At 38.8% G+C, this 17,398-nt stretch overlaps 1 protein-coding gene across 1 annotated transcript in view; it reads left to right on the forward strand.

Moving 5' to 3' along the window:
* Positions 1–16,186, forward strand: part of PPP2R5A (protein phosphatase 2 regulatory subunit B'alpha) — a 45,872-nt gene extending 29,686 nt beyond the window's left edge. Inside the window, exons 3-13 of the mRNA XM_028724695.2 lie at positions 3,604–3,705; positions 4,913–5,005; positions 5,967–6,097; positions 8,062–8,121; positions 9,664–9,772; positions 10,971–11,024; positions 12,064–12,114; positions 12,429–12,548; positions 12,629–12,756; positions 13,710–13,811; positions 14,861–16,186. Coding sequence (XP_028580528.1) covers positions 3,604–3,705; positions 4,913–5,005; positions 5,967–6,097; positions 8,062–8,121; positions 9,664–9,772; positions 10,971–11,024; positions 12,064–12,114; positions 12,429–12,548; positions 12,629–12,756; positions 13,710–13,811; positions 14,861–15,017 — 1,107 coding nt within the window. The 3' untranslated portion in view covers positions 15,018–16,186. The remainder of the gene's footprint in view (positions 1–3,603; positions 3,706–4,912; positions 5,006–5,966; positions 6,098–8,061; positions 8,122–9,663; positions 9,773–10,970; positions 11,025–12,063; positions 12,115–12,428; positions 12,549–12,628; positions 12,757–13,709; positions 13,812–14,860) is intronic.
* Positions 16,187–17,398: the final 1,212 nt, after the last annotated feature.

Below are 17,398 nucleotides of genomic sequence, written 5' to 3' on the forward strand. Positions count from 1 at the left end.
TCCTTGAAGGCCAAATTTGGGGCCTGGCCTAGCCCATGGGTTGGATATTTTCCACCCTGGACCAATAGGACTCTTGTTCTCTCTCACTGGCCTATCACAAGGTGCAAAGCCTCAACTCAAATTCCTAAGCAAATACAGTATTTCTGTGGATGATGGTGACTCCCCCACCACCAACATTGACCTTCCAGCCTATGCTGATGCCAGGGGAGAGGACACCACTGAGTCAGGTCAGGCCTGCTCAGTTCACCCACCAAGGCTTCAGTAATACACACCATGTCAATTGCTTCATGAGACTGGTCTTATGCACTGATCTGCCATTCAGTAGCAGCACCAGGTAGGACAAGTTGCCATGACATTATATGTATTTCTGGCTGAGTGATAGCTCAGAAAAGATTGTGGCTGCCAAATGTCTTTGACCTCTTTTCCTAACCTGACAAGTACTTAGAATAAGGAGAATGAGAAAAGGGGGGGAGAGAGGAAGAATAAGGAAAATGCAAAGATGTAGATTAGGTATGCAATAAATACAATCATAGTTGTCATTAAAGGTGGACAGACGTATAAGTGGCATGTGAATCTCTGAGTTGCTCACTCTTGTCAGTCCATGGTCTTGCATTTAATCTAGCATGATGTCTGAACTGTGCTCCTGTCCCTACCAGTGCTTTCCTTGGATGTTCCAGAGATAAAGCCAGTAATGGCCAAGTGAGACTCCTACAATGGTAGGAGCATATCCAGCAGTAAGCCAACAATAAATTTCTAGGGCAGGCGATACCGATACTTGCATTCCTAATGCCCCCCCAGACAAATAACATGTAAGATTCTCTTTCTGAACAGATATTTTCCTGAAATTGTAGTTCTACATTTGACCTTTCATTCCATATCTTCAAAGATGCTTTTCACAACAATTTCCGTGAGAGGTCTGGGAATTTATTATTGTAAATTGTAAAGCAGAGGCACGTTGTGCCTTCACAGCAGCCGTGAATGTATTCCATTAAAACAATAGTTCATCATATTGTCCTTTGTTTCTCAGCTGTAAATTAATCAGCTTCTTTTTAGCACCATCTGTCAAATTCACCTTGAAAGTGCTCAACCCTTATTATACATGTGAATATCATTTACATTTATTTATTTAATATAACATGCAGCTAAACTTTATACACTTGAAACCTCTGTGAAATTTGAAAGTTGCCCACTTCAGCCATAGATTTATTAAGGTTTTGGTACAGAAACTAGGTTTTTGCTCATGGTGTTGCAGTATAAGAAGAAAATGTGAAACTGGCAGCATGAGAATTCTTTATCAAATCTTGAGCAGATAAGGAGACTGAATGTGTGTAAATACCATGCCTAAGTCAAGAGAATAATCTGATTTTCTGGATCTGTGCCCACTGTTGAAAAAACAGTGATTTGAAGTCCTGTTGATTTGAAGTGCTGGATTCAAACCAGTAATCCATGCCAACATAACCTACCACTTTTCTTGATCACTATTTGTCTTTTTCCCTGTAGACAATATGCTAAATATCAGCCCCACAGTCTATGAAGAGAAGCATCTCAAAAAGTCTCCTTTCTAACTAATGTTTAGAGAGCATGCAGGCAGCATTTGTTTCAGGTTTCAAAACCAGGAGAAGCAGAAGTATGATCACTGGACAGAAGTGGTCACTGGGGCTTTACAGACACATGGAAGTAGCAAAATGCATCTTTAATATCTTCTGTTCCCTGCGTTAAAAAGGTAAAGGGACCCCTGACCATTAGGTCCAGTCATGACCGACTCTGGGGTTGCGGCGCTCATCTCGCTTTATTGGCTGAGGGAGCTGGCATACAGCTTCCGGGTCATGTGACCAGCATGACTATGCCACTTCTGGTGAACCAGAGCAGCGCATGGAAGCGCCGTTTACCTTCCCGCCGGAGCGGTACCTATTTATTTACTTGCACTTTGAGGTGCTTTTGAACTGCTAGGTTGGCAGGAGCAGGGACTGAGCAATGGGAGCTCACCCCGTCGCGGGGATTCGAACCGCCAACCTTCTGATCGGCAAGTCCTAGGCTCTGTGGTTTAACCCACAGTTCCACCTGCGTCTCTTACTCCAGTTAGCTGTTCATTATTACAAATTTCTTGACACATGCTTATTTCAAGTGTCAATTTTTGATGCTATAGTCACTCTATGTTTATCCACCACTTCCCATCTTCCAGAGGATACTTCAGAGTATACTGGATGGGACTGTTGCTACAGGAGCTTCAACACCCTTTTCATTACTAGCCTCCTCCCCTGGGTTTGTCCTTTATCCCGCTTTCCATCCCTACTTATGTTCCACCAATCTCTTGTTATAAGTTTTCCACTGGGACATTTTTGCCCTGACCTTGATTCCAGTGTCTACTTCTTGTTCCTTTATTAATATAATGTGCAGAAAGGGGGGGGGGGACCTGCATTAATTGAAAGATTTTTAGAAAGATGGATGACCACTTACCATCAAAGAGATGCAAATTCACTTGGGAACTATAGAAATACCATAGCTATTAACTTACCAATTAAGGTCCTTTTTAACAAACTTCCAGGTTAAAAATGAAGCCACAAGACAATGACATATGAGAAAATAATCGTTGAAGAAAATATAATGGCAAAAGGATTAATACATTTTTTCTATAAATCTATTATAGAGATTCAGTTTTGCCCTCAGCAAAATTTGAGAAGGTGCTGGCTATTGAATTGGAAGTTAAAAACTGAAGAAACATGGAACAGTGTGGGGGGTAAAAGTGCCATATAAATCTGTATTGGCAACAAGAGAAAGAAACCTTAAAATTGTACATGACTGGTACTAATCTAAAACCAAACAGATCTCCAATTCATTGGAGAGGATGTCCTATTATAGGGACATATCAGCGCATGTGTTGGGAATGTCCAAAAACGGAAGGGTTGTATTTACAAATGTATTTACATAAGTATTTTAATTACAAGGTAAACACAGTTTCCATGACTTCAGGACTAGTTCTACTTAATTTGTATAGTCTTGATATGTTACAAATTAGAAATAAAGAATTCATAACACATCTATTAACCACTATAGGAGCAACCATCGCCAGGACATGGAAATCATTACAATTATTGACTATGGATCAATGGTATAATGTAATTTGGTAAACAGCATTATTGGAAAAACTGACACAAAAATTATAAGTAGCAAGAGGCCGGAAGAAACACAACAATGTTTATGCATTTTGTGATTTTGTTGATTATACGAATAATAGTTTACAGTTTGGTATGCATAGGGAATATATGTTAACTTTCCCTTTTCTCCCTTACTTCGTATAAATTCCAATAAATTAAATTTTTTGGATTCAAAATCCTTTTTACTAATGGTCAACAACCCAAACATATACACTATTATACATCATTTCATATCTGTAACAATTTATATCATAACACAACTTGTTAATGTTGCCAGAAATGTTTATCTGAGCATATGCTGTTTTAAATTAATTCTCATTTTATGTAACTGTTGCATGTCATATGTCTAAATGCAATAAACAAATAATTATAAATACATAAAAATAAATATTTGTGTCCTTCTTTGCGCACAATTAAATTAGCTTAAAATGTATCCATATTCTTGCAGATTGGTTCTAATATCTTCAGGACACTTCCACCAAGTGAAAATCCAGATTTTGATCCAGAAGAAGATGAACCTACGTTAGAAGCTTCATGGCCCCATATACAGGTATATTGTTCCTTTGTATAACTATTTGTATTCCCAATTCATGCTGTTTCTGTACAGTGAAACCTCGGTTTTTTAACGTCTTGGCTGCCGAACATTTTGGAAGCCAAACGCCAAAAACCTGGAAGTGAATGCTTCCGTTTTCAAACATGCCTTGGAAGTTCAACGGCTTCTGTAGCGCTTTTTTCCATTTTCACTATTCACTTTGCCAATAGCCTTTTGATTTTTGGTTTTCAAACGTTTCATTCGGCAGTATGCTAGTACAGTGGTACCTCGGGTTAAGTACTTAATTCGTTCCGGAGGTCCGTTCTTAACCTGAAACTGTTCTTAACGTGAAGCATCACTTTAGCTAACGGGGCCTTCTGCTGCCGCTGCGCTGCCAGAGCACAATTTCTGTTCTCCTCCTGAAGCAAGGTTCTTAACCCGAGGTACTATTTCTGCGTTAGTGGAACTATTTAGTACTATTTCTGCGTTAGTATGTAACCCGAGGTACCACTGTAGTATGCTAGGGTAGCAGTTTTGGAAATGTAATATATACCTTTTATTCCTAAGTAACTATATAATATTGATTTCCCTTTCACCTCCAAACTCCTTGAACTTGAGGTTTACTCCTACTGCTTTGACTTTTCTCAGTCACTTTCTGAACCCACAGCTTCCATTCTTTAATTCTTTAATTCTTCTTTAAGTTCGTAGAATCATAGAATTGTAGATTTGGAAGGGAGCTCAACTGAACCTGACCCTCACAGAATTATTGATTACCTTACTGTCAAATCTATATTTGTCTCTACTCTGTTCTCATTTATCTTGATTTCTTTGCTCCCCTGGATGCACCTAACTGTCATCTCATGTCTGATTCTTCTGTGCTTTGGCTTGGATACTCTGTATATCCCTGCTGGCAGCATATGGCCCAAAACCTCTGGGCACATGTGTGCTCAGAAGCACTCCTGGTATCTTAAGAATGGTTAACAGGGGATCAGGAAAACATTCCTCTGCACCAAGCCTGAGAGAGGCTACACTTGGCTGCTGAAATATCACAGTAGATCAGGAAAAGAGGTGCTGTCTCTTTAAGAGCCAACACATTTACTTTTATTTGGAACACACTTCTGCTGGCCCTTTATATAGTGGATAAGCTTTTTGCTACTTTTAAATTTGTGAATTTACTGCATTTAAAGGTATATTTTCTAAATGTATCTGTTTTACTCTTTCCTAGCTGGTGTACGAATTTTTACTAAGGTTTTTAGAAAGTCCTGATTTCCAACCTAGCATCGCAAAACGTCACATTGACCAGAAATTTGTACAACAGGTAAATAGTCATCTGAAATATTTGTTATTTACTAATTTTGTATAAAGATAATTGGTTGAATCTAAAGAACCTATTCCACAAATGGAAAGGCTTCTTTAGTTTAAAGGAGAGCTTCAATCCAGTCGATGCTTCCGCTGGCAGAAGAGGGAAGTTGTCTTGAAGGGACACCCAGTTATTTGGAGTAGATTTTCAGGAAGCAGAGGGAGGAAGACCTTAGGAGGAGGAGCTGATTCTGCTTATGGGAACTCTGGATTTGAGTCAATGTTGCATGTATCATTGTGTAGAGCAAGAAACAAAACTGTGGTGGAGAAAACTACTTAACATTGCCACTGAGCACTTCAGCTAATTTAGCAACATGGGGATCATTTCATGGTTAAATTGACCCAAACCTGAGTCATACTGAAATAATGTGCTTTAATTTTTTTAACTATGCCTAAGACTTATTTTAGCAGGATTTGCTTATGTAACCTATCTGGGTTGTGCTCATTCATTTCAGAGGCTTAGGTGGGCTTAAGGAAATGTTTTATGAACTTATTACATGGCAGTAATATTGTTCCTGTTCTCTAAAATAGGGAAATACTTTTACAAGGACCAACTGAAATTTGACACAACATTGTGGTTTGGTTGGTCCCAATTAAAGGTATTTCCTTGCTGTAGATTTTGTGTGTCCCCCTACCTGCCCAAAGGATTGATGTAGCATCTATGCTTTTGCTCTTTCTTATGTAATGCTGTTTATAAAGAATGAATTCGCTGAGAGCTTCCCTGACCTGCATTTATGTGTGAAGTAATTTTTGACAACATGTCACTGAATCAATCCAGTGCTTAATTTTGGTATAGTTTAGAGGACGGCGGGAGGAATTCGGGTCAAACTTGTTTTTATTAGGGACTATTTTATTAGGGTTTTATCAGTTAGGGATTTAGTTACTGGGTATTGAAGTAATAAGCAATGCTTTATTAATAGCTGTTGGAGCTTTTTGATAGTGAAGATCCACGAGAACGAGACTTCCTAAAAACAGTGCTTCACCGAATTTATGGCAAATTCCTTGGATTAAGAGCATTCATCAGAAAACAAATCAACAATATTTTTCTCAGGTACAATATATGTAGTATTTGTTTGGTTGTTTACTAAACATACAAATTAATCTTGCAAATGTATTTTAACAAAAATAAAATTACTTGGCCACAGTCTTTTACTAGGGTGCTTATCCACATGTATGGGGATAAAAAACAAACAAACAAACACCCTTCTCATACACTTGAAAGCAATGGATTTAAAAAGAGCTGCTGCTGGGTTAAAGGACTAGGGAAATATGGACTGTCTCCCCCTTGAGGTAACTTTCCATAACTTTCCAGAACCTTCTTCCTATCTTCTCCATAAACCCCAAACTGACATGTTGTGCAACCTGGCTGCTATCCTATGCCTACTTAATTCCAGTTAAACTGATTGAATTCATTGACGGATGTGAATTATTCACCCACTTCTGAATAAGATATGAATAATGTGCATCCAAAAATAGGGTTTTTGTCTGTTTTCCTCCTAAAAGATAGGTAGCTTCAGCCGCTTTGAAAGACTGTGTTGTATTCATTGTAGCTCTAAGTAGTGCTTTGCGTGAGCAAAACAACTTCTGCTGTGCAACAGGAACTCCTACCCCCTTCTCCCTGCATACCCCATAATCTATCCTGGAAGTTTCCCCAAGCCTCTGGAGGAAATTTGGGTGTGGCATGGGGGCAGGGGTGGAAGGTCCTGCTGCACAAGCAGAAGGTCCTGCACAAGGAGAAACAGCTCACCCTTTGCATGGCAGAGGAGGTATGAACTGCAAATAATAAAGCTGACTCTGGCAACAAGAAAGTTTCAGGGATAAAGTATTATATACAAATAGCAGATTCAGCAACCATTGTTTGCAGATTGGAGGCTTCAAGCATGAAACCGTAAGTTTGGACTGTTTAAACATCTGGGCACTGGAGGTTTATTTAGCACTTGGAGAAGTGTAAATGTGCAAGGAATTTCTTTTCCTTTTGAAGGGACAAACTTCAAAGATAAGTATACTTTCCCTTGATCAGCCGTAGCTCCTGGGGAACATTCATATTTGCCATAGGTGTCCAGTGAAGTGGTAATTCACATATAAAACAGGCAGGGCTTTAAGTTCTGTCACACTTAAGTTCTGGCCAGGAGAAAGGAGAATGATCAAGTAATGCTAGAAAAGTCACCAGTTGATCAAATAACTTCTATCCATGCAGGTTTATGAAGAAAAGTGTCTATATGTGTTTTTAAACAGCTGAAACCAGTAGTATTTCGATGTATAGAAAGGCTGCTCCTCCACTATGAACACTTTAACTGTGCTTGCTGCTTGAAATTGCACATTCTTGTTCCAGCCTTGCTGTGCTTTCTTCTATGATTTAGTACGAGACTCCCAGAGCTGGTGCAAGCGGGGCTCCCCCTTCTCCTTTTCCTCTGGCAGCAGCACAAATACCTTCTGCTACTTCAGTGTATCAGCTCTGGAGACAAGTCTGTAATTCATATGCAACATGCAAGGGGTTTTTGAGGGAGTAGTATGAGAGAGTGGAGTGTCTGCCCATGTCTGTGGCATTGAATTTTCAGGGATGTAATGACATATCCATTCCTCTAGCGCAGGCAGACATTTAACTTGTCTCCTTTTCTTTGTGGTTTTAAAAATCAATTTGATGGTTTTCCTCTTTCTAAAATTATAGAAATTAATCAGGCCTGGTTGCTGATATGGCAAGCTTTATGCATGAATGGATGTTTAGTGATGGTGACTTGAAACCGAATATGCAATATGGCTTAGATGCACCGCAACCTACCCCTCTACCTCTAGTGCTAGAGCATTGTTGTACAATATTGCAAATGGATTCCCTTATGTCTAGACTAAAATGAAGCTGAGCTTAGCAATTTAATATTTTTATTTATTTATTAGATTTAGATTGGAAATTTAGGCAAAAAAAGGAAAAGAAAAAAGAAACTGTTGAAGTGTGTGTGTGTTTATTTTCTGTGTTCCATTTTGCTCATATATTGACTGACTGTAAATGTATCCTGACAGGTTTATATATGAAACAGAACATTTTAATGGTGTTGCTGAGCTACTTGAGATACTAGGAAGGTAGGTTTACTCTTTCGCCAGTTAGCCAATTAACTGGTGGTATTATCATTATTATCATTATTGTTACAGTTTATTATTCACCCTTCACCCAAGGTCCCAGGGCAATTGGCAGAGCCATTTGAGCAATGTTCAAAAGATTTGGTGGATTTTGTTCTTGATTTTGCTCCCTGAGTGTGGGAGCAGCAATTCCATGTGTGTTAAACACAGAAAGAGGTGGTTGGAAAACGTAACCATAAGTGGGGCTTGCTGGTGATAAATGTAGAACCAAATCCCTGGCCTCTGCCAGCCACTTTCCTCTTTGTAGCTTTTCTCGTTGAATGAAATGCCCCTCAGCCAAGCTCTCATAACAGAAGTGCTCTTGGTTGGATATAAAAGGCTTGATGAAGGGACTATGGGGTAATAAATAGTGGACGCAGAAAGGGTTTTAGCACCCATCGTGCTCCCTTTCTGCTGCTAAACTTGGCCCTTCTCTTTGTATTTGGAGCTCCAGCCTTAGGTAAATCAGGACTGCCATAATCACTTCTGGTATTTAGCTAATGTACTAACACATTGTTCCAACCCCGCCTCAGGAGCATCCCATAACTGCAGCACTGCCCTGGTACATTGTGAATCCTTTCCCTACCTTCCTGTTAAATGATTTACACCATAAACGATAATTGTAGAAACACCATGTGATGCTACAACTATGAGATGACTGCCAGGAACCGAGGTTGGCTGAATATGATGCCTGTGACAGCCTGTCTGTCTCTTCCTTTCTCCAAAGCATTAGTTTTATAGTTAAATTCTTAGCTGTGTGATTCTCACCAAAACCATTTCTGCCAGTTCAACTATCGTCCCATCTAAACATTGTTAAAGCAGAGAACACTTTTTCAAAAGAATTCAGTAAGAGGATTCCTCATGGTGACTGGCAACTGGAGCATTGCCTAATTTGGGAAGTAAGGTGCTTGAGTTGAAGCCCATCTTCAAAGTATTAAAAAGGGGGCACCCTGAGGCTCACCCCAGTTGCTATGAATTGCCTGTTTGGAGAGCTCTTATTTAAACTAACCCCCTCCCACAGATCTGTTTCAATGTTTGTACATGCAATATTCACATGCCATGGAATAGGCTTCTGTACCCTTGTCATGGAATGATCATGCAGTTTGCATGTTTTTCCTTGTACCGAAGTGTCTTCCATATGGAGAACAAAGCGTCAAAAGTTCTTAGAAGCTGCACTGAGTTGATACAAACTTAGCTACATTGATTCTGCTTTGGATTGATTTTGCTTTTTGTACCATCAAAAGCACTTGCTGCTCCTGGTTGAAAGGATGGGCATCTGATTGCTGAAGAGGACGGAGCAAGCCTGATAAACAGTTCCTGAGATTTACTGCCCTGTAGTCAATGTCTTCAGCAACAGGATTATTGCAATAAATCTTTACAAAGAAATTTTGGATTTAGTGCATTGATGGATTGATCTTATGCTACATTTTTAATATTAACTGTACATTTATATTTTTAAAACAGTACAGTAATAATCTTTCCTGTCTAATTTCTTTCCCCCTACAGTATTATCAATGGTTTTGCATTGCCACTGAAGGCAGAACATAAGCAGTTCCTTATGAAGGTTCTCATCCCTATGCATACTGCAAAGGCTTTAGCTTTATTTCATGCACAGGTATGTGATTTTAATCTTGATTGGAATACTCTAGGCTATGCAGATATGGCCACATGCTCTGATTTTTATTTGTTATTTTTAAAAAAGTTAGCTTACTTTAAAGTTTTAGAAATATTTCAGATTCAAGGCAACCCTCGTTACAAGCCTGGCAAATCTGAAACTGTACTTGACGATCTGATAAAATTGATAATCTTTACTTGGACTCATGTGCAACTACTCACCTCATGTACCTACTTTATAGTTTCTTGCCTTTTATTTTTTGTCTGTAATAATGTTTTCTCTGTTTTATATACATATTTTTCTCATGTACTTGTTTGATTCTAGGAATGTACAGGATTTGTTAAACTTGACCTATATATTACAGTTTAGAAAAGTAAAACATGCACCTGGGAGACATGGCTTTAAGTAATTATTATTATTAATTATTATTATTAAATTTGCATACCACCCTTCATCCATAGGTCTCAGGGCAGTTCACAACATAAAAATACAAGATAAAACAAAAAATACGTAATAAAAACAAAGATGAAATGAAACAATAACACCCGTTAAAATAGTAGTAGTAGTAGTAGTAGTAGTAGTAATAATAATAATAATAATAATGCCACCTATCCAACTGGGTTGCCACAGCTGGATAAATGGGTCCTTACCACAAGTGTCCTCTTGTTAGGGTTTTATTCTTGTTTTAAATGGATTTGTTCTTGTGTTTTTAATTTTCTTATCTGTAAATTGCCTTCAGACAGTGGTTTAGAAGGCAATTAATGAATTCATTACTACTACTACTACTACTACTACTACTACTACTACTACTAACAATGTCAGCAGTGATGCTCATATTCTTCCTCTTAGTATGTAGTTTCTTTCTCCATCCCCCTTCCCATGCTTGGGTTGCATGCTCCTTGCCGTCTTACCTTGACTAGGAGGTTCACTAAACCAGGAGATCCTCTACTTGAAGCTCTCTTGGCCAGTTTTTCCTCCTCCCCTCACAGCAGAGAAGAATGGAGTGCTTGAGATCTGAATTTGAATCCAGATCTTTCAGATCATAAAGTTTAGCCAGAGTTTTATATTAGTCTCATTTTCTGTTGATTTAGTAATTATCATGTATGGATAACATGCTTAATTGCCTTTTAAAACACTGAAAACCTGTGCAATATTATCTTTTTCAACAAAACATTTAAACCTTTTATCTGTGTTTTAGCTGGCCTATTGTGTTGTTCAGTTCCTGGAAAAAGATATGACGTTAACAGAACCGGTAAGTGATATATGTTCAGTTTGAAAATTTTTGGTGCACTTGGTTTAAAAAATAATAATATTAGTTCCACTATGTTTGTTCAGCTCGCCTCATTGTCCACATGTGCCAGAGGATTTAGAATCAGGGAAGGGTCAGTGTGACTACAAATAATGATTTGGCTACTAAACCATGCCAAATTTTGCAAGCATGACGGCTTGTTAATAGGAATTGCCTAATTCATAGATCTAGACTTTGCTTGAATTCTGAACAAATTAAAATAATTGAATTAGCAAGACTCTCGAAATTACTACATAGACTTTTCGCCTCTGGGAATTTTACATTAAGCAGTGTTTATGGTGGACCAGACTTGTTTAACAAAGCTGATATTGATAAACATTTGAGCTACATGAAAAAGTGGAGTTTAGTACAGACATTTCTAGCATTACATGTATTTCTTGTCCCACAAATTTGTATCCCACATTTCTGTTAATATGTGCAATACAGACAACAAAATGGAACCTGAATAAAGGTATTGTTAAATCAATTTAAGATTGAAAATTAAGGAATGGTGTACTCCTTTGGTGTTTGTTGAAAGATCAGTGTTTGTCCAAATAATTGGGAAGTGGGAAAGACTCCTATATGCCACTACTGATAGCGTGGTTCTGACACTGAGTGAGCTAGATGGACTAATGGTTTATCTGACTCCTTGTAGTTTCTTGTGTAATGTGTAAATGGTTTTTTAAGTTACCATGTACATTTTTGTACAGATAGAAAAATAAATTCAGCCTTTTAAAAGCTGTGAGTTGAATTCCAAGAGAATAATAGAAGATACTATAACACCAATAAATGTATGAATTAGCTTTCGAAAACACAGAGCTAAAACAGTTTAAGATATGACGGGAACAGAACTGCACTCAAAGTCAAGATGCATTTATCTAAAATTATATAATTATAGTACTCAAAATTAAGGTAGTCTTTCTGTGCATTGTGAGTGACTAAAGGTATAAATCAATCTTAACAGGTGTGTAATGACTCCTATTAAATTATTTTTACAACCTAGGTTATCAGAGGATTGCTCAAATTTTGGCCCAAAACATGCAGCCAGAAAGAGGTCAGTTCTTATTAATTTCCATATATTGAATTGCAAATAATAATAATAATAATAATACTTAACATGTCTGAACGTTGTTTATTCTACCTGTAATATTGCTAATAAGTAGGATTCTACTCATATTTTAAAAATAATTGTCTTAGCACTGAAGTCCATCCCTTTGTGGTCAGTGTCTGTATATGGAGGTATTCCTCTAGCGCTCAAGAGTTTGGTTACCAAATCCCTCTAGAATAACTTACTGTTTGTCACAGATCTGTTGTGTAGCCACTTGTGATGTGACTAGAATCAAGCCCACATGCTTTTCTTTATAACAGGTCATGTTTTTAGGTGAAATTGAAGAAATCCTGGATGTTATAGAACCAACACAGTTCAAAAAAATACAAGAACCTCTCTTTAAACAGATAGCCAAGTGTGTGTCAAGTTCACATTTTCAGGTATAACACGGCATTTTCAAATTTTTTAACAGACTCTATGCAACCTCATAGTCCTGATAATTCTTGTATGTATATTTCAGGTTGCTGAAAGGGCTTTGTACTTCTGGAACAATGAATATATTCTGGGTCTGATTGAGGAGAACATTGATAAAATTCTGCCAATTATGTTTGGTAGTTTATACAAGATCTCCAAAGAACACTGGAATCCGTATGTATTCTTTAGCATTCAGTCTTTCAAAAGTTCCTTCAGATATTCATACAGTAACTGCTGTGGTTGTGGGATAGCTTAGTTGGTAGAGCATGAGACTCTTAACCCATCGGTCATGGATGCTTTCATTTAGATTCCTGCATTTCAGTGGCTTGGAGTGGACGACCTTTGGGGTCCCTTCCCATTCTACAATTCTGTGATTCTATGATTTCAGGGTTGTGGGTTTGAGCCCCACATTGGGTGAAAGATTGCTGCATTGCAGGGGTTGGACCCATCTAGTTCAGCATCATGTTCACACAATGGGTAATCAAGTCCCTATGGGAAGCACACATGCAGGACATGATCACAACAGCACTCTGCTGCTTCTGCTTCATAGCAGCTGGTGTTCATACTGCCCCTGATACTGTATGTAGAACAAAGGCTACTAGTTATGATAGTTTATGTTCCAGGAATTTGTTTAATCTGCTTTTAAAGCTGTCCAAGTTGGTAACCATCACTACATCTCGCAGTACCCGTCAGCCTGCAACTTGGGTTCATTTAACTTGTTTCTTCAAATGGTTTTAGATAAACTTAAGTTCTGAGTCCTTGTAAATGGAAGCCATTATGAAAGTGCTTTTTTTCTTGCAATTGTGGCATTTATAACACTATTTGAACATAGGAATTTGTTGAAAATAGCATTCCCTATTTTGATGTTACATTGTGATGCATACCAAACGCTTCCAATATTTGAACTAGGTAATATTACAATGGTAACAATTAGTTCAGCTGGATTAGCTGGAACTCCTTCCCAGCGTTTTGTAACTTGAAAGGCAAACATCCCCAGTGCACAAGTTGAGTCATGAAGCTGCCTTGTATTTTATACAGAAGGGAAACAAAAGTCAGACATTCAAGACAAATGTTGGAACACAACATTTTTCTCTTAATTTAACATTCTACTTTTCCTTTTCTTCTAGGACCATTGTGGCATTAGTATATAATGTGCTGAAAACACTGATGGAGATGAATGGGAAACTGTTTGATGAACTCACAAGTACTTATAAAGCAGAAAGACAAAGGTATTTACTTCTTTCACCCACCTCCATTTTGACTATACAAAATGTGCCTGAAAACATCCTCTAAATTAATACTAATTTGACATTATGGTAAATTTGTAGCTAAATAAATCTCTCCCCACTAGCCTCATCAAGCAACCCCGATGCTGGTCAGGAAGGCAGCTCTGTGGCCTTGTCCTGCCATGCCAGCAGCACCTGGTAGAGACCTTGTAAAAGTGTCCTGGCACTGTCAGATGTGCAACTAACAATGACATGACACAGGGCCTTTTCAGTAGCAGCACCTAAGCTGTGGAACTCTTTCCACTAGGTAGGAGATCTGTGTGACCCCTTCCACTACAGTCAATACTCTTTAAAAACCTTTTTTGTTTTGCTGGGTCTTCGGTTCCTTTTTTATCCTTTGTTTTTCCTGTTGCGACATTTCCTATATGTGGTGTTTTGCTGCTTCTGTGTTGATCAGTATATTGTTTTATTATTTGCTTTGTGATTTTGAGTTTACACTGAAAAGCTACCTTGAAGGATGTTTTGGGCAAAAAGGTGGACTAAACTATTCCTTATAAATCTACTCAAGGAACGGATAAATTTTCCATCCAAGTTGCTGGGGCACTGAGTATTCCTGGCATAACATTGCCACTCATTCTCTCCTCCCCCTTCCCAGTCCTCTCAACATTAAAGGAAAGGACATTGCTCTAGTGCATTCTCTTATTTCAGAGAGGGCAGCTTTTCTGCTGCCAGCACCTCTATTAAACTCCTTTATCTGCAGTGGATTGGAAAGTCACCCCAGAGCCCTCTGGGCGTCTCTCACTACTTGTCCAGCGACCTGGGAAGAAGTGCCTCACATGATGCTGTTGGGCCAATCCAGGAGCTGTGTATGAGGTCCACTTCAGAACCAGTAGGTGCTGTGGGTCAGATGTGGCTTGTAAGCTGCCAGTTAGCCACCAACAGGCAAGGGCACAGGCTCACACTATGATAAACAGGACTTCTGTTACGCTTGCTTTATCAAACTCGTTGAGTGCACAGCGACCAAAGACTCACTTTGCTTTACTTTTCTGCAGAGAGAAGAAGAAAGAGCTGGAACGCGAAGAACTGTGGCAAAAGCTGGAAGAACTAAAGCTAAAGCACGCTGTGTCTGACCAGCCGAGCAACACGTCCTCCGTGACAAATGCACAAAATGATCAAGTGCCAAATGAGAGAGACAGCCTCTCTTTGTGAGGCATGTTTTATACACATTTTTTAAAAAACTATGTAAAAATGCAAAAGAAAAACCTCATCAGTATATTTGAAATGGCCATTTTTCCCCCCTCTGGCAAAATGTAAATGAAATTTTTTGAACTTAAATACAATAATTGAATGTGACATTATTTACCACAGCATATTGTAAATTTGTCTCTAATCATTGCTATATTGTCACTTCTGACATTTCATAGAAATGAATTTTATCATCAATGATGTGTGTGATTTAATTATGGGAGTGGTGAAAATTATGACTTGAATTTTTCTCTTTTTTTTATTGTGTTGCACATAGGCATAGAAGTCAGCTATTTACATTTCCCTCCAGTGTGCTTTCACATTACTCCAGACTTTGGCTGAGATTCTGGAAGAAACTTCTAGGTTTTCTGTATTTTCTCAGATTAATGCTGTAGTTGTATTCCTACTTATATGGGAGCTAGCCCCATTGAACTTAATAGGGGTTGCTTCTGAGTAAATGTGTCTAGGATTGAATAGCAGTCTGTATCTGAATGGGATATTCATCATCTGTCCATTACAGATTTCAGAGCTATTCCTACATAAAGAGGTTCAGAGAGCAAAGCGCTATGGGGATGGAGTGTAAATGAAGCACAAGTTAAAAATATGATACAGCACATGTGAGCTTTATGATTGGATAAAGAGAAACTGTCATTGGCTTCCACTCAACAGTTGCTTTGCTGTGCTTGCCTCTCATGTCTCTCTTTAGTGAGAAATCAGTCATTATCTGTCTGGTCCTGTAACTGGGGGTGGAGCCAATCAATGGAGCTCCTAACTTAGCTCAGGACTCCTTGTAGAGAGCCTAGCAGTTTTTGCTTTCAGCTTGGCTCTGCAAGATGGTCCAGTCTCTTATTAAAGGTGCAATTCCTATTCGGGTATAGAAACATCTGTGTGACAAAACAGTTCCTTGTTTTGCTTTAAGAAAAATACAGTGTGCTTATTTAAGATGGGAAGCTGACTCTAGAAGTCTTGTCTGTTTTTTACTTGATCAGGTGGTGTGGTGTTCTTTTTTTTTTTTTGCAGAACTTTCTATCAGAGTACCATTCCAGTCTCTTAAATTGCAATTGTGCGGAAAATGGTTTTGTATTGAAAGATTGAGGGATTGAGCAGCATCAATAAAGTCTTTATGTTTGTAATTAGTGCTGTATATTACCATCTTTGTAGTTTTACCATGCCAGACAGAAGGTTGGTTGTGTTTTTGGGGGTGGGGAGAGCTCTCAAGAAAGGTATTCAGATTTGTGTAAAATAAAATGAAAGGACTGAACAAAATATGGGCTGTGAAACTGAAAAGGAGAGAAGTTGGCAAAAGAAATGAACGTACATAAGTCTCTGGTGTAGTTCTAAATGAGCCTTTGTACAGAGAACACAAGGTGGGATTCAACTGCGTCCCATCAGCGGTAGCCTTGTGCAAGGATCTTCGGCTTGTGCAATGCATTCTCCCCTCCCCCGTGTGCCACCCCCTCCCCGAATTGTGGACCCCCAGAACTGTGTGGAGAGGGGAGGATCATTCCATATGGCAAACTGAAATTCTTGTGGTGACAAAACGAGAGAGGCTACTCCTACATTATATGATCCTTAGTTTCACTTTCACTTCATTGGCTGATCTCTTTCTCAGTTTGGCATGGGATACATACACATGGAAAGCTGTGTTCTGTGGGATTTTTTTACCTCCAAGCCACTGACATGCAATTAAACCGATTTGCTCTCTCTTGACTGCCCCCTTCAGGTCTGTCCCTGCCTTCACCCAAAGCAGATTTAGATTCTCTCTTCTTGTTCCATCTGCTTTTGAGCTCAGGATTTGTCCTTTGTTGCATCACAATTTGATTTCTGTGGACTTCAAATAGCAAAACAATAAAATACAAGGTATAAGAAATGAAAGGGAGGGATATTCTGAGGTGGAGGAACTGCTAAATCCAAAGACCTGCTGGTCAGGTGGTAGTATATTGGGGCGGGGGATTCTTTCCTGACTATTCTCCCCACCACCAAAATAATAAAACCCAGCAGGGGCTCCTTGTGTACAGTGTTTATAAATATGCACAGATTTTCAATTAGGAATTTCTCATGATGGTGGGCAACTGAGATAGTCTACAATGCTTCTCTAGGCATTTTGACTAACTGGCTAGGTTCTGCTCATGTTGTTGTAGAACCAATGAAGGCAAGATGTTAGTCCAATATTGATTAGCTTTTCAGTGTGCAGTTTTGCTTCTGCAGCCGCACAACTCTCATTACTATCACACAGCAGAATTGTACCCGTTGTGCCCTGTTCTCACGCAGGCAAGACAAGGAGTCTGAAAGTTGGAGGGTCCTGCCTGTCTAATGGACCAACAAGAATAGTTTGAAAAGGTAAG

This window comes from Podarcis muralis, chromosome 3 (assembly GCF_964188315.1).
Source record: "Podarcis muralis chromosome 3, rPodMur119.hap1.1, whole genome shotgun sequence".
Taxonomy (NCBI): domain Eukaryota; kingdom Metazoa; phylum Chordata; class Lepidosauria; order Squamata; family Lacertidae; genus Podarcis; species Podarcis muralis.